The sequence below is a fragment of the Chelonia mydas genome, chromosome 11 (genome assembly GCF_015237465.2).
Source record: "Chelonia mydas isolate rCheMyd1 chromosome 11, rCheMyd1.pri.v2, whole genome shotgun sequence".
In the NCBI taxonomy this organism is placed as follows: domain Eukaryota; kingdom Metazoa; phylum Chordata; order Testudines; family Cheloniidae; genus Chelonia; species Chelonia mydas.
In genome coordinates, this window is record NC_051251.2 from 33726920 (window position 1) to 33749434 (window position 22515).

The window sequence follows — 22515 nt, forward strand, 5'->3', positions numbered from 1 at the left end:
CTATTACAGGAAAAAAAGTAGTAATGAAAGGGACTTTCATTTCATGTTGTTGCTGCTGTATTCCCCTTTTCTTATTTTAACTTAAGATTTTAAAATATAAAACCTCACACTGTTAGTAAAATGTCCCTGAACACAATATTCCTGCTGACTAATAAATTTGACTAATAAATTCCTGCTGAATTATAGTTTGGAAAAGGCTCTCCTGTGTCACTACAAACATCCATCTGCTGGCTGCATTGCTCCCAAGAGCATATATTTTCTCCAGAGACATAAGATTATTTGAAGAGGCATAGTGGAAATCTCGTCTTTTACCACCTAGGGCCACTTCAATATTAAGCCAGAATTTTCTGAGGCATTCCCTTAAACTATAATTTCTGTATTCCCTGTAGCAGCACTTGTTCAGTGATAATCACAACAAACTGGTGTCTTTAACAGAGTGAACATCTACTTTGGCTTTAATTCCGTGTATCTGGTAGAAAACAAAAGAGTTTGATCCACTCACCAAGGATCTAATTCTGCTCCCACTTAAATCAATGGCAAGACTCACATTGATTTTAATGGTGCAGGCTCAAGACTTGGTCTGTGTGGACTGTGCTTACACAAATATCCCGAAGAGAAATGATCAACCGCTAACAAATGTCTATGGAATTTAGTAAATGATAGTTCATGTCTCCCTGGGAAGGACTCAGTGATAATGCTGGTGAGAAGGGATCTATTTATATAGTGGTATACAATGTGACTGACCCAACCACAAAACACACCCAATATTTTCAGGTGTTTGATTTTTATTGTTAGAATTATGAAATTCCAAAAGGTAAATTATTCAGAATATTTATTAAGTCCTCTCACCAGTTATCACACTTCTGATTGTAAAGCGTTAGAAACGTTTTGCATAGTGTATCTAACTTTTAAATGTAACTTTATAATTTATAACTCATTCAGATATACAGTTTAGTATTGGTGACATGCACAGTCTTCCCTTCTATTGAGAAAGAGGCACTCTATGTCACCCTGGCTACTGTAATCACAAAGCCAATGGGCCATATCGCACTGTCTATCCAGTCTGTGATCAGCACTGGACTTCAGGAGGCAGGAAGCCTCTGGCCCATTGTGTTCACAGGAAATAGTAACTGGAAATAGCCACATGTGCATTATTACACAAACACTTGCAATAATGTAGCTGATACATTGTCACACATCAACTTTATTATGCTACTTTTATCCAGTATTAATCTATTTATTTCATTCAGTAATATTTTGAACTAAGTTTTGAACACATTCACTCTGCACTCAGGGCGTGATCCAAAGCTCATTGAAGCCTGTTGAAAAATTCAGGTGACTGGATTGGGGCATCCATTTCTAAGTTTCTTTGTATGGTGTTGCTTTATTTTATGTTCCTGGTTCATGGGTTGTTATTTTTTTCATTATTTCTTTCATTTTTAATAATATGATTTCATTTAAAGTAAAACCAAGAAGGTCTACAAAGAAAATATGTCTATATATGTTAAATACAGGTGTGGGTTCACATGTATAGTACTTCAGTGGACATGTAATAGTACTACTTTGTGTTTTGCAGTATAGAGAGCTGCAGTTTTCATCTGCAAAACATAAAGTACTTTATAAACCTGGGTAAGAATTCCTATCCCTATTTTATGGATAGGGAAACAGGCAAAGAGAAGGTTAATGACTTGTTTAAGTGCATACTGTGGTTCAGTGATGGAGTCAGGATTTGAATACAGATCTAGAGACTCCCACCCTTCGCTTAGTCTACCAGGCCACAGCTGTCCAGGAAATGTTTAACACTAAGCGCGGTACAGCATTTTTTGCAGCTGTTATTGCTAGTTTTGTACTGTAGGTTTTAAGTGTGCTTGACTGAAGAATGCTGCAAGGCAAGATTTTTTTCCTTTCAGAATCTGCAAAACACCGTACATACTCTTTAAACTCTGCTGAGGAGCAAGCCTCCCACAGCTGCTTCAGATGCTTAAGACTTAATTTTGATTTTAAATTGCCTGTTTGGAGCATTGTCCTCCCACGCTGCCTCTGCCACATTTCCTGTGTTCAAATACAAACTTTAAAATGAAAATGAAACTTTAAGAGCAGGTGTGGAGGAGGGGGAGAATGGCAGATGCAATGCTGCATGTCCTGGGGCTAATGCAAAATCCTGACAGGGGAAACACAGCACAGTTAGATTATGAGGAATGCATGACTATAGAGCCGGGGTGGGCAAACTTTTGGGCCCGAGGGCCACATCTGGGTATGGAAATTGTATGGCTGGTCATGAATGCTCATGAAATTGGGGTTGGGGTGCGGGAGGGGGTGAGGGCTCTGGGGTGGGGCTGGGACTGAGGAATGGGGGATGAACGAGGGTGCTCCGGGCTGGGACCAAGGGGTTCGGAGGGCTGGAGAGGGATCAGGGCTGGGGCAGGGGGTTGGGGCACACAGGTGGTCAGGGTGCAGGCTTCGGGCGGTGCTTACCTCAAGCAGCTCCTGGAAGCAGCGGCATGACCCCTCTCCAGCTCCTACACGGAGGCATGGCCAGGCGGCTCTGTGCGCTGCCCCATCTGCAGGCACGGCCCTTGCAGCTCCCACTGACCATGGTTCCTGGCCAATGGGAGCTGCAGGGGCGGCACTTAGGACAGCGGCAGTGTGCAGAGCCCCCTGGCTGCCTCTACACGTAGGAGCCGGAGAGGGGACATGTGGCTGCTTCAGGGAGCTGCACAGAGTGGGGCAAGCCCTTGACACTGCTCCCCAGCTGGAGCGCCAGAGCGGGGCAAGCCCTGGACCCCACTCCCCAGCTGGAGCTCAAGGGCCAGATTGCAACGTCTGAAGGGCCAGATGTGCCCCCCCCCGTGCTGTAGTTTGCCCACCCCTGCTCTAGAGCCCAGAGCCATGAATAATAGATCATCTCCATGCAGGAAACTTCAGAGATATGGGCTTAATAGCACTGGCACATACTCAATACCAAGTCAGTGCTCTTAATGAAATCTGGAGTACATTAATAGAATAAAAAGAAAATTGTGTTATTATGTATAATCAGTTACATGTGTCACCACAATGTTATGTACTATATATGCACATGTACTTCACTGTGAAGTATGCTCCTGCAGTACAGATAACTATTGATCTATATTCAGAATTCACTGAATTAAACTGAACTAAAATCATATTAAAAAGTAGAGCACCATTTTAATATACTAATGCCATAAGCATAATAAAGAGTTTGGATTTTGTAAGTAAATACAAAAAAATACTTCTTTATCTTTTCAGATGTAGTTGTGTGGAGCCAGATAATCCTAGCAATAAGACCTTGCAATATTGGAATGACCACAATATCTCTGCGTCGGACATAACTTGGGGAAACCTAACAGTGTCAGTAAGTGAAGTACTGAAACCTAATAAATCCATGAACATGAATGTTATCTTTTCTGCTATAGTCATATTAATAAATTACGTTGCTCCAGTTATGATTGTATTGTTTAAATAAGGCACATACAGTACTTTGCTGAACAAAGGTTAATGTAGATTTTGTATCATTAATATTTTTAGAAACTTTTTGCTCGATTATTATATAATCTTTATTAGTATTGTGATACAGCAGGGCCAGAGGGCAGCAGGAGAATGATAAATAGGTATATAAGCTCCAGGATGATTAAGGTCTTATTCTCTGTGGACTGAGGAGAGGTTACTACAGGATAATTAGAGCACTTGGAGCCAATTAAGGCCCTGGGAGGGAGCTGGCTGGAGAGGTCGCCTGGGGAGGCGCTGCTGTGCCTTGGAGGTGGGGTCTCGCCTGAGCCCCACCACGACCCTGCTGCCTCTCCCCCTCTGGCAGGGAGAGGGGCTGCTCTCGCGTAGCGGGGGCTACCGGCAGGGCTGGGCCGGGCCGGCCTCTCCTCCCCGAGGAGGAGGGAAGGAGAGCTGACTGTAGTTTGCAAGGATACTGTTATTGACCAGAGGATCAGAGTACCAGGGTAAGCAAAACGCTGCCCAAGCAGAGCAGGGGAACTCCCCAGGCACAGAGGACGGAGAGAAACCCTGCCCAAGGGGAAAGAGGATAAGAAGCCCAGGAAGCTGAAGGGGCTGGGACCCAGAGTTGGGGGCGGACCAGGATCCCTTCCCTGCTCCTTTTCTCTCCCACACCAGGGCAATAACGGAGCTGTCAATACCCAAGAATAGGGGCAAGGGACAGCGCCCTGACCCATCACACCAAGGGAAAGAGTGGGACCCACCACAGTAGTGTCGGCCATTTGCCACAGTACATATTAAAGCAACAATGTGCATCATTGTGCACTGCTTTAAAAAGTGTGTTTACATACTAACAGAGAAGTATGACTGAGATTAAGTCTAAACACATAAAATGACAACAATGGATTTGACCTAAATTCTACCAGATGGCAAAACCAAAGCTGCCTTGTCTAAAAAGAATCTATAAGCTTCTATTTCCACTAAAAAAAAACTTCCAGCTGTTCAGGCTACACTGATGGGGAAAGAGAGCATTTGTTAACATCCTAGTTAGTTGCTAACTGTCTATTTTACCCATTCCTTTAATGTCAGCTATGTACCGTGTTACTATTGGAGTTGTATAAACATTTCCTTGACATAAAAGAAATCAAGCCACCATTCTACAGCACCTAGTGCAAAATGTATTATTCTTGAAAGGCTTGTTTCACACTCAAAATATTTGTTCCTGAACTATATATTTTTCTGGATAGGATTGGAGCCAGGGAACCTTACACTTACTATTTTCCTTTCCCTCAGCTGCTTTTGAAGCTTGATTGTAAATGGCATATTTGAACACTCTTTTTGAAGGCTCTTTCTTTTTTTCTTGCAATATTTTCTTCTTTGTAAACGGTCATTTCATTACAAAGCCAATGACAATTCAGTCTAGAAAGAGAGAAAACTGGGGCAGGCTCATGAGACTCACAAGACCAGGCTTGTTTGATTTCTTCAATGGGCAGAGTCGTCATCATAGACATGTAGTCTTTCATTTTCATGAATTTCTTTTCAGAAAATTAGAAACCTTTCAAAAGCAAAACTCAGATTTGCCTTGGTTTAGTCCACTAAAGTCTATAAATGTTAATTCAGTTGATATTGTATTCTTTCTACAGTATAGATTTTCAACCCGGGAGTTGCCCCCCAATCCAAGGGAGTGACACAATGATCTAAAGAGGGTCATAACCACTTCTCTTTCTTTATGGATTGATGGGAGAGTGTGTAGGGGTTGTCCCTGAAACTTTTTTGTGTTGTAACATGGGGTCATAGAAAATGTTAAGAACCACAGTTCTCAGGGATCCCAGTGTTTTAGGGGGAATATTCTAAAGTTTTCAGCAAAGACCTAATAGCCTGAGCTCTCAGAATAACAAGAGAAGGTGTCGCTATCACAGTGTTTCTCAGAGTATATTTGTAGCTTAGATATGAAATAACTAATTCTGTTTTAACAATAAATGTTACTAAGCCCTAATGTGTTATATTAAGCAGCTGAAAAACTGAACACAATGAAGGATTCAGGAATATATAACTCAGCTTCCCCTCAAAGATACAATAAGCTAGTTTAAATTGAGACCAGTATGATTGAACAGATTTTCCAATATCCCCCATGCTTGTCAAATAAATATCCTGATTTCCTGACAATTATATATATATTCATGATTTGAAATTTCTTGATGTCATTCGCAACCCCTTCCTGGTGCCAAAATATGCCAGTGATAGCCTACAGTGATTTGTTCTGGTCACACACAGACAGCACTATATTTCCACATATTAACTCTTGTTAGTGTTCCTGGTGGTCGGCCTCATAAGTGTAATGCTTAGCAATGACACTGGAGTCAAGTTTATCAGAAGAGCAAAGAAATTACATTTTATTAACTGCACAAACACTTGGCTGAGTCTGCTCAGATTTCTGCAAATTGCTAGTTTGCACTGGGCCTGCTTACGGTCTTCATACTGGCATTAGTATAGTCAGTTAGTAAATTGATTTCTATTCTTACAGGATGAAATTCACCCTTTGTGCATAGGCCATCATAAAGAGAACGTATGCCTTGGTTTAACCAGGGCTGTTGTACTTTTTCATCTGGTGTCCCTAAGTCCTGAGAACTTCTTTTGGGATGCCTGAAATGTCCTGTTTTTTCATTTCATCAAAGTTTTCTGGTTTTTGATACCTACTGACTATTTGTCCCAGATGTATTGCTATACTGATATATATGTTTTGCACTCCCTTGTCTCACTCTCATCCCATACTAGGGTGTATTTCATGCCAATCATTCTTCAAAACCAAAGCTTGTCATCAATTGTCCAGCCATGGTACTGCGATATGAATTTGATGAGTCAGTGACTCAGTGTACTTAATGAAAAAATTCTGCTCTGGCAGCATATAATGGGAAGTAATAAGGTACCTGGTAGTTGTTATAGCCTCACTTCTCCTTCTTCCTGTGGTGAGCAGAACCATAAAGAGGAGGAAAGTGTGGGACAGAGTCCATGGGGATGGGGCAGAGCTTTGCCCTTCTTTGATCTGCTCCAGGGGGAGCTTTTCTGACATAAATCGAGCAGGTCAAAGAAGAGTGCCAAAATGTAGAGTACCTGAGTATTCTATGACTCTAATAAATGTTGTCACAAAAGTGCCCCAGTTTGTTATTTTGACAATATGGTCAGTTACTTATTCACCGTATAAGTCTTCTCCCATAGTCAAGGTATTGGAGAGTGGACCGCTCAATTCTGGTTACTCTGTTTCTTATATTCCTTTACTTAGTGAGTGAGCAGTGGGAGTCCATGTTCTATAGTTCACATCTTCATAGATGTTCCACATTTCTGTGCTCATTGTTTAGGAAGTTGAACACATCTGTCTTTATGGCTGTCTGTCAATCATTTGTTTAGATTTCTACTACAGGTGTATCTGAAACTTAAGGTTTACATCTGAGATTTAGGTTGCAGCAGACCTGTATGCTATCTTTTTAAAATAAATTGAATAAAATTTTGACAAATTATGACACATAAGACTTTGAAGTGAAGCTGTTGCCTGAAATAAATATTAATGTTTTGTTTGGTGTATTCCCTGAATTTTATCAGATCTTTTTTAGAAACAATCTCAGCTTTTCCTAAGCAAAGAAAATTTTGTGGAGTGTGCTGCCCCTTCTGGTAAATACATTTATTTGTTCCATTCTGGGATAATATATAGGTCTGAATAGTTTTCCTTCAAATTATAAAGTTAAAACAAACAACTAAAGCTTGGAAGTGCAACAAGAGTAGCATTTATCACAGTATTTTGTTTCCTCTTTCAGCAGCCATGTGAAAAATAAACATTGAAAAAAACATAACTAAGCTGTTTAAAAACAAATACAGGTTTGTTTCAAAGCATGGGTGAAGATTTATTTATCCAAACCAATTTGCCCATCCTTAATTGATATCACATAGTGATTATGTCATTAAATATTTCTAGGAAAAACTGTCAATCATTGCTAAGTTTCTTTAGTGCTATGTGGCACAATGTCTGAGAGTATGAGATGTTATTCATTCTGAGATGCACAATTCTCATTTTCTAGCTTTCCATTTTTCTTCATAGCATTACAGCTGAAAAGTACAGTTTGTCCATACAATCTAGATATAAAGATTTGGGGTTTTAAATGAAAGAAGGTTAAAGATCTTAAAAATTAGTTTACTATTGACAATATATTATATGATCTAATCTGTCATTTATTTAAGGGAGTAACTAATCACAGGAAAAAAAAATATATAACAGCATTTACAAGGGCATTTTTCAAAACAATCCTGCTTTATTCTTCCTGTTAGGAATGTGGGACGTTTCATGGGGAGTACGTTGGACGAGCCTGTGGACATCATGGCCCTTATGTCCCAGATGTTCTCTTCTGGTCAGTCATCCTGTTCTTTTCTACAGTAACACTATCATCCACACTGAAGCAGTTCAAGACTAGCCGATATTTTCCAACAAAGGTACCTGGAATATACCTTTTTAACGCAAAAGTTTGTGTGAATCTTGTGGAAGTATAAATCTCCACTGTTGCAGACCCAGTTTCTTGCTGCACTCTATAATTTCTTGCTGGTGAAGTGCTGTAAGTTATTGGAGTTTTGTAGAGAAATTGTTTAATTATCTGTTTTTTGTTATTTTTTCTCTGTTTCCATCTTGATGTTTAAAACAGAAAGTACTTCACAGCAAAATGTAACAAAGAGAAACAGCTTAAATCAGCCTTTAACACTGAAGAGTGACTCAGAAGGGGTTTGGTGCTAAAGGTTAAAAACTCAGCTCTCTTCAGAAAAAGGAATAATGATAAAAAAAGCTTGATGTTCTAAAGACAATATTACTCCCACTGCATATTGTTCTTCCTTTAGCATGGTGCTCTGTTTATAAGTGATGTGTCCTTCTGCAATCCTGTTCATATTCCTTATATATTTCCCACCCTGTGCATGTTATACTCTGTACCAAAGCTAGTCATCTCCCACCAATCTAGATTCCTAGGGAGAGTTGCATTGTCTCCTGATGCTGCTGCAATACTCCTTGCAAGAGTTCAGTACATGCTCCCCTTTAAACCAGCTCCTCTGGTTGGTGAGGAGGAAGGATGGAGCTGTTACCATCCCCACTCCAGCGGTGGCACTGTCCTCATGCATACTCACGGGAGTGTAAGGACTGCCAGTGTGCCTGACCACAACGTGGATGAACAAGAATGGGTCCTTGTGCTCTTTGTGCCCTTTCTCCATGTTGTGAAATTGAAATAGCACAGGGGTGAGAACAATCTTTCCTGTAAGGCAAATGTTCCCTTAAGCCAGTGGTTCTCAACCAGGGGTACGTGTACCCCTGGGGATACACAGATGTCTTCCAGGTGGTACATCAACTCATCTAGATATTTACCTAGTTTTACAACAGGCTACAAAAAAAGCATTAGCGAACTCAGTATAAACTAAAATTTCATACAGACAATAACTTGTTTATACTGCTCTATATACTATACACTGAAATGTAAGTACAATAGTTATATTCCAATTGATTTATTTTATAAATATATGGTGACAATGAGAAAGTAAGCAATTTTTCAGTAAGAGTGTGCTGTGACACTTCTGTATTTTTATGTCTGATTTTTGTTAGCAAGTGGTTTTTAAGTGAGGTGAAACTTGGGGGTATGCAAGACAAATCAGACTCCTGGAAGGGGTACAGTAGCCTGGAAAGGTTGAGAGCCACTGTCTTAAACTATAAAAGGAATTAAGTTGCAGCTCTTGTATTTGCTTTCTCAAATCCCACATGAATATTTTTGGTATTTCCCTGCGGGAAATGACATTTGACTCAATATTTCTAGGTGCGATCTATAGTCAGTGACTTCGCTGTCTTTCTCACTATTATGTCCATGGTTTTAATTGACTACGCCCTTGGGATTCCATCTCCAAAGCTTCAGGTTCCAAACGCATTCAAGGTAATTCATTAATAAGCTGTACTGTGTGTGTGTCTATAGTTCCTAAAACAATAGGGCCTTGATCCAGCTTGTGGCCCTTGGCTCTACCATAATACATATAAATAATAATAAACTCTTTTTAGTGCAACTTTTATTATCCAAACCTCATTGATCTGAAATTCCCTGTTGTATGGGGAATGTCCTGTTTCACAAAAGTGAAGTTTGGCTATTTGATCCTTAGGAGCAAAGGTGAATTATTTCTCTAAAGTGCTGTAGGGAAGTTGGTCTAATTAAAGAGCTTTAGCCAATTCACTCCACCCTATTTTCCTTCTCACTCCTGCCCTTATCTCTTATCAGGCTCCCTGTGCTCCTTTATATTGGGGGACCCAGCCAGCAGACTGTGAAGTTTCCAGTCACATGTTCCTCAGATCATCCAAATCCTAGATTATTATATGGTTTGGGGCATCCCCCTGAGACCTTGGATCATTATCATTGTACTGAATGCAATAAAGTCTGTGATATCCCAGTTAACATATAACTGTTAAAGACTTAAAGAAATGCTGTGTTTACCTTCTCTTTCTGGTCCTGTTTTACAGTATGATGTTTAATATATTTTGTGATATTATACAGAGAGATATTAATTTTTCATAGAAGCATCTCTAAATGAAACATATAATTTCCTAAGTAGTGCTCGTCTGTGTAGCTGCAAAGTCAGAGCATTTAATAATCACTAGAATTCTCAACTGGCCATACATGACCTTATGTTTTTGTAGCCCACCAGAGATGATCGTGGCTGGTTTGTCTCTCCCCTGGGGCCTAATCCTTGGTGGACCATTTTAGCTGCCATAATTCCAGCTCTGCTTTGTACTATCCTTATCTTTATGGATCAGCAGATTACAGCTGTTATTATCAACAGAAAAGAACACAAACTAAAGGTATTCAGTCAAAAGGTCATATGTTTTACTTTACCTTCCTGCTTTGCTTTATGTAATGTACTTTCAACACTGCTCAATAAGTTAAATTAACTGTGCATTATTTAGCAGTATTTTTCAATAAATTAAAAAAAATTGAGCAAGTATGTTAATTTTGTGTATGTAATTTGTATTATTTGTCAGCAATTCTCTTTTTACACACGTCTTTAAAAGGGTTCTGAGAGCATACGCCACAAATCAGCGAAGCACTTAAGCAGGTGTCATTTAACTTTAAGCATCTGCTTAAGACCCATTGACTTCAAAGAACTTAAACACATGCTTTAAGTTAAGCACTTGCACAAGTGCTTTACTTAATCTAAACAGTCATGTCTAATATCTCTTGAAATCCAGATATCATCTGCTGGTGGGCTTAATTTTGAGACTCTATAAAGAGGACATGGGATTTTCTTATCACTCTGTTCCCTCTCTGCCTCTCTAGATCTTTTGAATTTCCCCATAAGTGCTTTCTTCTCTTCCCTTCCCTTCCTTCTTGGAGGAGGGAGAAGTGTAAAAACTGAACTTTAGAGGCAAAATGGGATCTTAAAACAACATAGAACAACTTCCTTCTGGATGTCTACAGATGGAGATGGGAGAAAGGGGCATCACCTCTCTGAAAAGCTGCTGGGCAAAATCCAACAGCAGGCTTCTGTACTCGTATATGCAGCAAATTTAGGCCTCTTTTGACATACTTATAATAAACAGCAATCCAATCCCAGATCACTTTAGCAAATGTATTGGCGTCCTTCACTTTGTACTGCCTCTTCTTCGATGATTGTGACATTTGATATGTTCTTTTTTTGCCCTTTTTGTCAGCCTGACTCTTCATGTCAATCCATAGCATTGCATGTGGTTAACTTGACAGATGCAGGAAATTGCTGCCAAGCTTTGGAATGTGTTTTTTCAGCACTGGCATCTGGGAGTCAGATGGCTCTCCTGGCTGCCCTCTTGTCTTGCTGCATATTAGTTTTGCTGGGGTCTGGTATAGCATCACCTGTTGCTATGCTTTCTTGTCCTCCCATATGTCAGTTTCCTTGGATCCGGGGAAAAACTCCCTGATTCTGTATGCATCAGTGCATACATTCCTCCAAAATGTGTCAGAAGGTAAAAAAGGTGTCTCAGTTAGGATTTAGATTTAAACTCCTTCTTTGAGTGCGTGTGTGCATATAACTAATCTTTGTTAACACATCTCTGTGTTTAGCTAGACATGTCTTAGATGTAAGACTAGTGAGATAGTGAAGGGAGTTTTTTCTTTGATTTACCTTATATGAAGATGTCTCCCATGGTAAACAAAATAAATGAATTAAAATGGCATTTTCATGTTTGGTATGTGACTTACATTTCAGAAACCCAAACACTTGTTATTTTAGAACTGAAATTCATCTTCAGAAAGAAACTGTCTGCTTCCAAATAATTTTTTTCTCTTTTTTTTTATATTTCCCATAGCAAATTCTGAATAGAGTGTGCCTTAGAGTTTCTTTTTTTAGTCTCTGTAGCAAACCCTTCCAAGTTTGTTTGAAAATGGTTTAGTTCCTTTTTTTTATGTCATAAGCCATCTGCATGAGTTTACAGGTAAGATTCTGGTTCAACACATTCATGTTATTTACGTTGGCTTTACTGCTTCATCAGAACAGGAAGTTGGACTTATTGCCATATTGGAAAATATGTGGTTTACCCCATGTGACTTTTCTCAGTAACAGTTTGAACTTTAAGTGCACTGGTGAACCACAGCCTCAGAGAGTATGTCTACACAGCAGCTAGAGGTGTAATTTCCACCACGGTAGATATTTTCTTTTGATTGAGATAGCACACTAAACATAGCAGTGTTGCTGTGGTGGTGTGGGCAGCAGCCTGGGGTAGCCAGCCAAGTACAGTCCTGTCTTAGACCCTAGATATAGATTCAGGCAGCTAACCCATACCACTTTGGCTACACTGCTATTCTTATAACACTATGTCAGTCATATCTAGTATGTATACATCTGCGCCATTTGGGATTTATGCCTCCAGCTGTAGTCTAAATATACCCACAGTGCTCCTGGGTTTCCAAAAAGAGGGAGGAAAAAAAGTCCAGCTTTGACAAAAAGTTCGTTTATACGCAATAACTTTATGCAAAGCAATGTTTATTTTCACATACAAGTTGAAAACAAACCAAGGTTGATTTTGAATGCATTTGAGGTTTGAATCAAGTGTTTTACATACCTCTGCTCAGTAGGACAGAAATGTTATAACTTGACTTATCTGATTGTCTAACACAGTCAACCTTTAAAGATGGCATTTGTTTCATACTGACTGTTCCTACCAATGGGATGGTATTTCTTAAGAATGTAATGGGGGAAAACTGAAAAAGCACAGTACCTGATTAATTTTTTTAACCAACCTTCTTAATTTATAGAAGACTATTTTTACAATGGACAAAAGCAGAAACAGATTGAAATCTCCAGAAAAAAATCACACGCAAACCTCAGTTCAGCATGATAATGATACTACTGAGAACTTGCTCATTTGATGTGGCATTAATATAAAGGATTTTAAAACATACAAAAAGGTGCATGTACATTTATAGACACTGATGATTTAAATTAGTTTTGTAGCTGCTACTTTAACAATATCAGTGATATGTTGTGGAGGGAAGAATCAAGTTTTGTGTTTCAACCTGTATGACCATGTCTGTTTGGTGTCCTCTATTAAGTTTTTTTTTAAAGTGAATTCATTGCATGTGAATGATACCATATTGGCAGCACTGGTAACTGGCATCCACCGTTCTCAACAGATCAGGTCCAGGTAAATCAGGAGCGACACAACTTTTCCCATATTTGCTCACCAACATATCTGAAACTGGCTACAGAAGGACCACCTCTAGAGATGGCTTCTCTTGGTATCTCTCATGACACCACCAGCAAAGAAGCCAAATGATACCAGTTTTGGTAGTAGATTTGTGATATGGACACTTGTCTGCTAGGAACTAGACTAAGACCACCAATTCATTTCACATAAATTACCAAACTATCACCATAATAACCACCTCTCTCTCACTACTGACCTCAGCTAGATAAAACATGGAAGACTGCTATTTTCTGTTAGGCATTTGAGTTTTTGAAATTGTTTCTAATAGTTAATTAGGTATGCTGCTGCTAGAGCTTTCCTTAATTCAGATGTCATTTTACATCTTGTTATTATTGCTGTTTCTTTTAACAGAAAGGGTGTGGATACCATCTCGACTTGTTGATGGTGGCACTCATGCTGGGAGTGTGCTCTATTATGGGATTACCATGGTTTGTTGCTGCCACTGTCCTTTCTATTTCCCATGTGAATAGCTTAAAACTGGAATCGGAGTGCTCTGCTCCAGGAGAGCAGCCCAAATTTCTTGGAATACGGGAACAAAGAGTTACAGGGCTCATGATCTTTGTCCTAATGGGCTCATCTGTCTTTTTGACAAGTGTTCTTAAGGTAATACATTTTGAAAAATAAAGAAAAAGTGAATAGTACTGTACTGTACATAGAATTTCAATTCTAATTATGCTTTTTATCGATTAGATACACTGCCATATATTGCAATAATAGCTCTGTGTATGACAATGATCAATGTATTCTAACACTCATATAATAAAATAGGTAGGGACATTTCATATTTTTAACCAAAAAGGCTTAGGCTGAAATCCTGGCCTCACTGAAGTCAGCTGGAGTTCTGTTACTGACTTCAGTGGGCCCAGGGTTTCACGGTTAGACTAGCCTTGGATTAATGACAAATTTTCATCTAAAAACCAAAGTCTGGTTAACTTACATCAGCAACCGAATTTGTTCAGTATTTGGATAATTTAAGAACATTGTGTGATAGATCTGTGGGTTAAAAAAGGGGGTTTCCAATAAGCATTCTGCAGTTGATGTCTTTGAAATAACCAGCTAAGCTTTCTCACATTCTCAGCAGGTTCCAAGTCAAAGCAAATAACTAGGGGTCTATTCTCACCATATGTGTACATGATTCTTAATAATATCAGTAAGGCTTGTAGGCAAAATCCTTGTCCTAATGAAATTGATGGGAATTTTGCCATAGGTTTCATAGAGATCAGGATTTGGCCTTATGTGTGGTCAACATGAAGGGAATAGATTGTTTAATGCTCATATTTTTGGATAATTCTGATTTAAATATAATGTTAAGCATGTTTCACAAAAAAAGTGTGTTGTGTGCATTGCATTTAAAATAGGTGCTTAAACATGGAAAGATTTCCCTGCCCACATACTTTATACCAGAAAGAGTCTGCACATTTTAGCTAGATATTCAGACTCACAAAATCATTGCGAAACAGTTGTGCACTGTACTTACAACACTGTGCAAACAACATAGAAAATTTCCCTTAGCAGTATTATTTATTTTGTTTTATTTACAGTATGAAGAAAGTGTAATCTTAGATGCTTTTTCTGAGAATGTTGGTTGCAATGTTCAGGTCACATTCTGAACAATATTTTACATGAAAGCTATCTGATTATTTTATGTATGTACTCTTACAGTTTTATTTTCTAGGCATTTGTATTAATTTTTGAGAACAGTGAGTAAAGTACATTGTGATAACTAACTGTTAAAGTAAAATGCATCTTTGGAGCCAAATTCTGCTCTTTATTTACACAGTTGTAAACCCAGAGTAACTCTACTAATTTTAAGGGAGTTATTCTGAATTTATTCTGGTTTGATTAATTCAGGAATATGGCTCTTTGAATTAAAATATCTTTATACATGAACTGATATTCATTATGTTCTTCTTTTCCTTTTTTCGCCCTCCTCACCTGTGCAGTTTATTCCTATGCCAGTACTCTATGGGGTATTTCTTTACATGGGTGCTTCATCTCTAAAGGGAATTCAGGTAAAATGGAGTATAAGAAAAGCACACATATTTCTCTGTTAGTGATTGTGTTTACTTTTAAAATGGATAGTCATTTTTTCTTTTACTCTCTATTTACTTTCATATAGAAACTTAAAGGGACACTGTCAAGTTTCATTTCCTGGAAGTGACTAATTTGAAAAATGAAATGGACTTTTCTCTTTAAATAGTATACATGGAAATTAAAAAAAAAAGTAAAAACCTTTAATGATTCTTCTGCTCCTCTGTTGATTATTTAAAGGGACTTTTGGGTGGGCCTAAGAGCAACACACTGTTGCATAGGCTCCTTCCTTTTCTCTCTGTACCCATGCCTGCCTACTGTCTCTTCCATTTCAGCATTGCTACTACTATTAATGGTAAACATCCGCTTGAGTTTTGTCTACACAAGTAGACCAATCCTTTGTTTAGCTGCTCTAAAGCTGGTTTAACCAGACTCTTGAGGATTCCCCTCCCACATGTAAGGGATACCTCAGATAGGGAAGAGCAACTGTAGCAATTCCTACAGTGGACATGACTTAGGGGAAAGGGAATGCTCTAGTGATTCCCCACTGCTGGAATGGCCCTGGAGGTAGTTGGCAGCTGGAACACCATTGGCAACAATCTACACATTGGGTCTAGGCCAGCACAGAGCTGGCCAAGGATCGTGGGAGTACCAACAGCTCCTTAACATCCCACTCTTTTGAGCTGTGCCAACCACTCCACAGCTGTAGCTCAGGATCTGGCACTAGGACTATTTCTCATGTACTGTTGCAAAGTGAAATGACGTAGTAAAAACACGTATGCCCAGCCTACATGAACTCCCCCAAATTGGCTAGTGCCGGTAGAGCGGCACCAGTGTGTGAAAAGTGCTGAGATGGATGCACCCTTGCAGAGCCTGGGGGAGGGGCACACACCATCAACAAAACAGTGAAGTAGGCTATGCACAAAGTGCTGTCAAGTGCACAAAGAAAACAAACTAAAAGAGAAAGCAGCAAACATTTTTCTTTAATCTCCTTCAATTCTAGATATTTTAGGGTTACTTTTCACAAAATGTGGAAATATGATTACAAGTTGACAGTGTCCCATTTATTTTAAATTTTGTTTATTATCGGTGGGGCTGGTCATCTTTTATTAAGGTTGCCTGATACTTCACATTATAAGACCCTGTTTTTCAGTTGCTTATAAATTTCTTAGAATTTAGCAGCTAAAATCTATGCTTTATATTTCTTTTAGCTTTTTGATAGAATAAAGTTATTTTGGATGCCCGCAAAGCATCAACCAGATTTTATTTATCTGAGGCATGTTCCTCTTCGAAAAGTCCATCTCTTCACCATAATTCAGCTGAGCTGTCTTGTACTCCTGTGGGTTATAAAGGTTTCAAGAGCTGCCATTGTCTTTCCAATGATGGTATGAAAATGTTCTTTTATTTTCTCAAAAAGATAAGTTATTTCTCCTAAATTATAATAATTGCTAGAAAACATGAATTGGGTACAGGTATATTCAAAATATAGGTAAGGATATTTTCACATTGCATGATCTAAGTGAAATTCTATATAAACCTTGCAGTTTGGATCAAATCTCGTTCACTTTATACATGTGAGTAGCCCTACTGTCTATTCTCATGAGAAAGGTGAGCAGGATTTGGTCCTTTATGATACTCTTTGACACTTTTAAAAAAAATTTCTACTTGATTGTTTTACATAAAGAACATCCATTCAATAAGGGTGTTTAGTGCCTGGAGAGACTTTATTGTTAACAGTTTTATGTCTTGTTGAAATAAATAACTCAATTGATTCTGTTACTGAAATCAGTTCTCCTTAGCTATATCATTGACTTAAAAAAAGATTAGTATTTCATGCTGCTTTCGAGGTTGACAGTAAAGATTAACTGGCCCAGAACATACTGCACCCTAAAAATTTTTTTCCCAAGCCCTGAAAAATGCATTAGCCCTTCCAAAATAAAGAATTAAATTCCAGCTTCGCTCTTGAATGGTCCACCAACCAAATGTATGCAAGCAAAGCAAAGTAGACAGTATAACATCCATATGTATGCTTGTGCCATGCCTCTTGACTACAAATTTAAACACAATCATTTTTGAAAGTGTCCCTTTAAAAGCATATTTACCATTTGTATTTGCCTACAATACCCTGACCATTGAAATAAATGTCTCAACCAGGTTTTAGCTTTGGTGTTTGTCAGAAAACTCATGGATTTATTTTTTACCAAACGGGAGCTAAGCTGGTTGGATGATTTGATGCCCGAAAGCAAGAAAAAGAAACTGGAAGATGCAGAAAAAGAGGTAGGTCGTGGTTTCATTTTTCACTTCCTAATTTTTCTTTATCAGTATTTCCATTGAATAAATCTTAGAGCTGAGTCATCTTCCATGTGACATGTAGACTTAACTGTGTCAGTCCTTTGACCTTGATTATATCACATTTTAAAGTTACAAATCTAAGCCCAGTCCTGCAAATAGATGCACTGCTGAAGACCTGTATGCTAACATAATGTCATACTGAGGTCAAAGAGATTCTGTGTGGGAAGAAGGAATCCCAGTGGTACATCTAATTATGAAGTGGGTCCCTTAGAGAGGGCTATGGTCTAGTGATTTGAACACAGGCCTAGGAGTCAGAAACCCCAGAATTCTAATCCTGGAAATGACAATTTTCTTCAGTGGCCTTGGACAATTCACTTAGGTCTGGATTTGTAAAGGTTATTTAGACATTGCTGTGCTAAGCATTGTAACACTGACTGATTTAGAAAGCTAAATCTAATTTTCAAAAGTCATTTAGGGACTCAGGAGCCTAAATCCCTTTGGCCCCAATTGGAGTTTGGGTGTAAGTACCTAAATCCCTTTTACAGTGGTATGTAGACTCCTAACTCAGTAAGGCATTGCAACGCTGAACACAGCAACTTCTAAATATTTGAAAAATCTGGGCCTTAGCCTCTCTACCTCAGTTTAACCATCTGTAGCATGGGGATAAAATTTACTGTCCTGCCTCACTGGTACAGAGTGAAAATTAATGTTTATGAAATAATTTGAAAACCAAAGATGTTATATAAATGATAAATATATTAATTATTAATATTCACTATTTGCAATATATGTCCAAAGCTATCAGAATGAAATTTAAAATACACTGCTCATTCTACTTCACACTGTAACTGATATACCAATGCAAACAAGAGATTTGAGTCCACATCTGTTGTCTTTTTTATTCAAACTAATTATAAGTAATCAAGGTACCTTTTTCACATTTTGAGTTGTTGGAAAGGAACCCTTTCCATATCATCCCTATGTTTTGCTTATGTGTCGCTTTCTTTCACATTCCAGATAGCACGGCATTAGACAACAAAACTGGGAAAATCTTTTTTTTTTTTTTTTTTTGCTGCTGCTGCTTTATTTCAGTCACTGTCTATTTCGAAAGGTTATTTTTACATGTTTTGGCATTTCTAAATATTTGGAGCTATCATTAAAACTGTTTAACTGTCAAAAACTTATGAAGCTGTGAAGCCTGGAAATGACAAAATTAACTAGTAATAAAACTTCTGACATGTAGTCTAAAGAATTAATTGGAGAGTTGCTATCACACAGATTTTAAAAATAGAAATATTCTACCCACAAGAGTATAAATAAAGTTGACAAGATCTAAAAACTTGTTTGACTGGGTCAAAATTTCATAATTTACATTGCTTTACATTTCTAGGGCCTTTTCCCCCCTGCTTTGCAGTTTTCTTTTGTATAATATTCATCTCTTCCAATACACACTTCGGAGGCCATTTCAGAGTTAACCACGCAAGCCATTTTGAGTAAGACCCGAACGGACAAAATACACTTTTCTCATTATAAAAATTAACATGGTGACTTTTCTTAACAGGTCTGGTAGTAAAATGGGTAGGGAGAAAAACTCGGTTTTGGCAAGCCTTAAATTCCCTCACTGTGGGAAAGGATACTGGCCATTATAGCTAGTGCCAGATTAAGAGTGTGGGCTCGGAATATGGGCCATATAACCAGGGTGCTGTCACAGTCAAATTCTGTGGGACTGTGGTGCCTGGGCACCAGGAATATTCCTGGCCTGGGCTCCAGCTCCAGCAATGTTTGAGGCCGGGTCTCTCCCTCAGCCCCACCTTCCACCCCCTGGGCACTCCCCGCCGCGCATCCCCTGGGTGATTTAAAACAGCCCTGGGCCTCCACCCACCACTGGCAGCGCAGTGGAGCTGAGCAGCTTCCTGCTGCTCGCTCCACATGGCTGCCGACCCCATTCTGCAGCCCCTGTGCGGGGTGGGTCTGTGTCCTGCCCCAAGCGCCCCTACGGCCAATAGGAAGCTGCGGGGGCAGTGCCTGGGGGTAGCAGCACACGGAGCCCCCCCAGTCCTCCCTGCCTAGGAGCCCCAGGAAAGTGCCGCATCCCCAACCACCTCCCAGAGCCTGCACCCCCAGCCCCTTCCTACACCCTCTCTCCTGCTCCCAAACTCCGTCCCAGAACCTGCACCCCTCATCCCCTCCTATAGCCCCAACATTTGCCACAGCCCAGAGCCTACACCCAAACTCCATTCCAGAGCCTGCATCCCAACCCCAAACTCCCTCCCAGAGCCTGCACCCCCCCTCCCACACACCCTCTTCTGCCCTCCGCACTCCCTCCTAGAGCTTGCACCCCAGCCCTCCGCACTCCCTCCCAGAGCCTGCACCCAAACTCCCTCCCAGAGCCTGCACCCAGCACCCAAACTCCAACCCAGAGCCTACACCCAGACCCCCCCCACCCAAACTCCCTCCCAGAACCCAACCTCTCACCCCTTCTGCACCCACACTCCCTCCCAGAGCCTGCACCCCAATCCCCTGCCCCAGCCCAGGGCCTGTACCCCAGACCTCCTCTCCCCACCCAAACTCCCTCCCAGAGCCTTAGGCAGGTGTTGGGGGTGGGGCAGGCTCTGGGTGTTTTGGGCACCACCAACATTTGTACAAACCTGCTGCTCCTGGTCACAGTGCCTGCCACCCGGTGGTAGCCCTCACTTTGTTGCTATTGGTCAATCTCAATCCTCCTAATAAATGCGGGGATAAGCTAGTAGGGTGCCACCCATACAAGGCAAATGGAGCAAGCCTCTTCCTACTCTGCCGCCTCCTACTCCCCAGTATTGAAATAACACTCCCACCCCTTTCCTTTGGGTTATTGGTTACATTTGGCATTAATTTCTTGTGATTCAGTCTTTATGGGGTTGTGTGTGCTGTGCTGGGTTAGCGCAGGCTGCTATAATCACATCCATTGGTCAGTGTAGGCACACCTAACTTTGAAGCATTTGCCTGGGTTCATGTTGTGCAGACACTATTATTTCCATGGTTCACCTGAGTTGTTTGTTTTGTTGGATTGCAATGTTAAAGGGTTGGCCATGGGAGCATGGGTTAGGGTCCCCGCACTGGGGATAGAATTAATGGGGCGCATATAGACTCTCCTGCACCCACATTTTCCTATAAATTAGGTATCTACCCACCTGTAGTGCAGAGAGTTTTAGATTTGCAGAGAACCTGGCACTCTTGCAGAAGACGCTGAAGTTTCCTCATGTAACAGGTTGCATGGGGCTGTGGCCCTTAAGTGGGCCCTGGGCTGTGTGCTGGACTGCCTGAGGCCTTGGAATAATGTGGGCTCTGTAGAACATTAAGTTTAAGTGGGGTATACTTGAGGGTATATACTAAGCCTGGGGTATATTTGAGGGATGCTCTGGATTTGAACTCAGAAAAGAAATAAGGCCTGTAGCTCTTGCCCTCTCATTGTTGACAGGACATGTGGCTTTTAGGAGTTATGTTTTTCTGGAGTTAAAGGTTTCACGAACTTGCAATATTTGACCAACGGATTTGAATGCAGAGCCCCATTCTCCTTAGCCCCTGGTATTCCCAGGTACCTTTTTGTGTTCCACTGAAAATTAATTTTGAAACCCTGGCTCATTCACTGTATAGTAAAATTGTGCATGCAGTCATAAATCTGGGATTACCTGATTCTTGCTTGCTCAACAGTGCAGCCTAAATGTCTGCTCTTACATAGTATTTGAAATCTGGTATATACATTCTTTGCTGAATATTTATTAGTAACTTTGCTCTCTTTTTGTTACAAAGGAAACTTTTATGTTTAGCATTGAAAAATACCATTAAGTGGAAAATTGTCCTTTAAATACATTATTCTTAGCATCAGATGTTTCAAACATAAAAAGCAATTGGAACTGTATCCTCTGTTTTAAAGAACTTTAGTAAATATTTAATACTACAGAAAAGAAAGGTTATAACAGATATAAAAAGATCCATGTTCAGAATATCATTTTGTCTCTTGCATCTAAATTTCTTCCTCCTAGGAAGAACAAAGTATGTTAGCTATGGAAGAGGAGGGTACTGTTCAGTTACCACTTGAAGGTCATTACAGGTAAAATATAATTTTGATTAACTTGGGGCTGATGTAAGCAAACATGAGACAAGGACTAAACAATTGTATAAAACCCTGTCATGCCACTATACTCTGACACAGTATAATTAGTTAATCTTGGCACAGAGTGAAATCTGTCCCATCAACAGGAAATATGCATGTGTGTTAGCAAAGCACAAATATGCATCCCAAACTCGTGCTTCAGGCTTTGTGTCCTAGGTTCCACCTCCCTTGCCTTGGGACCTGATCCTGCAGTCTTTATTCAGCGTGAAAAAAGTACATCAGTGGAAGTTTTGCCTGCAAAAAGACTGCAGGATCAGGCCACCAATGGTGAATAGCTGGGCTGGCTCTTGGTGCACCCACTGCAAGACTAGAGTGGGGAGCAGGGTGGGAGGGCTCCAGAGCTCAGGCTGCAGCCCTGCAGCCAAACTCCATTAGCCAGTGTCAGCTGGCATGGGCCAGCTGCAGGTGTCTAATTGCACTGTAGACATACCCTAAGAGGCCACAGACACAATCAAGGCCCTAGTCTCGTAAACTGGTGCAGTTCATCAAAAATTTTGGAGCCACTTTTTTTTTGCATACCAAGCCTTGATCTGTATACAAATAAAGTCATAAATGATGTACAATATTTAGTGTTGTGCTATCACAGACGGAGGTCTTTAATGCTTTAAAAATAAATATATGAAAGGTTAAGTCCACAGTCCTACAGTTCTTAGTCAGAAGCAGTCCTAGTAAAGTTAGGGACATAAGTAAAGGGTTCAGGAGTCTACTGTTACTGAATTTTTAATACCTCTTTTATTTTAATAGAAAGGACATTCGTTTTGAAATCATTAAGAAAATCTTTAAATTACTCCGGCTTTGCAATGGTTTTAAAACACTGTAGCTTGCACTTGGAGTT

General features: G+C 39.9%; 1 protein-coding gene across 5 annotated transcripts in view; it reads left to right on the plus strand.

Moving 5' to 3' along the window:
• Positions 1 to 22515, plus strand: part of SLC4A10 (solute carrier family 4 member 10) — a 266531-nt gene that overhangs the window by 238749 nt on the left and 5267 nt on the right. For all 5 annotated transcript variants that reach the window (XM_037912746.2, XM_007056647.3, XM_027819028.3 and 2 more), the window contains exons 15-23: positions 3268 to 3373; positions 7783 to 7944; positions 9300 to 9413; positions 10166 to 10327; positions 13556 to 13807; positions 15148 to 15216; positions 16447 to 16620; positions 17390 to 17512; positions 21550 to 21617. In XM_037912746.2, the coding sequence (XP_037768674.1) occupies positions 3268 to 3373; positions 7783 to 7944; positions 9300 to 9413; positions 10166 to 10327; positions 13556 to 13807; positions 15148 to 15216; positions 16447 to 16620; positions 17390 to 17512; positions 21550 to 21617 (1230 nt within the window). The remainder of the gene's footprint in view (positions 1 to 3267; positions 3374 to 7782; positions 7945 to 9299; positions 9414 to 10165; positions 10328 to 13555; positions 13808 to 15147; positions 15217 to 16446; positions 16621 to 17389; positions 17513 to 21549; positions 21618 to 22515) is intronic.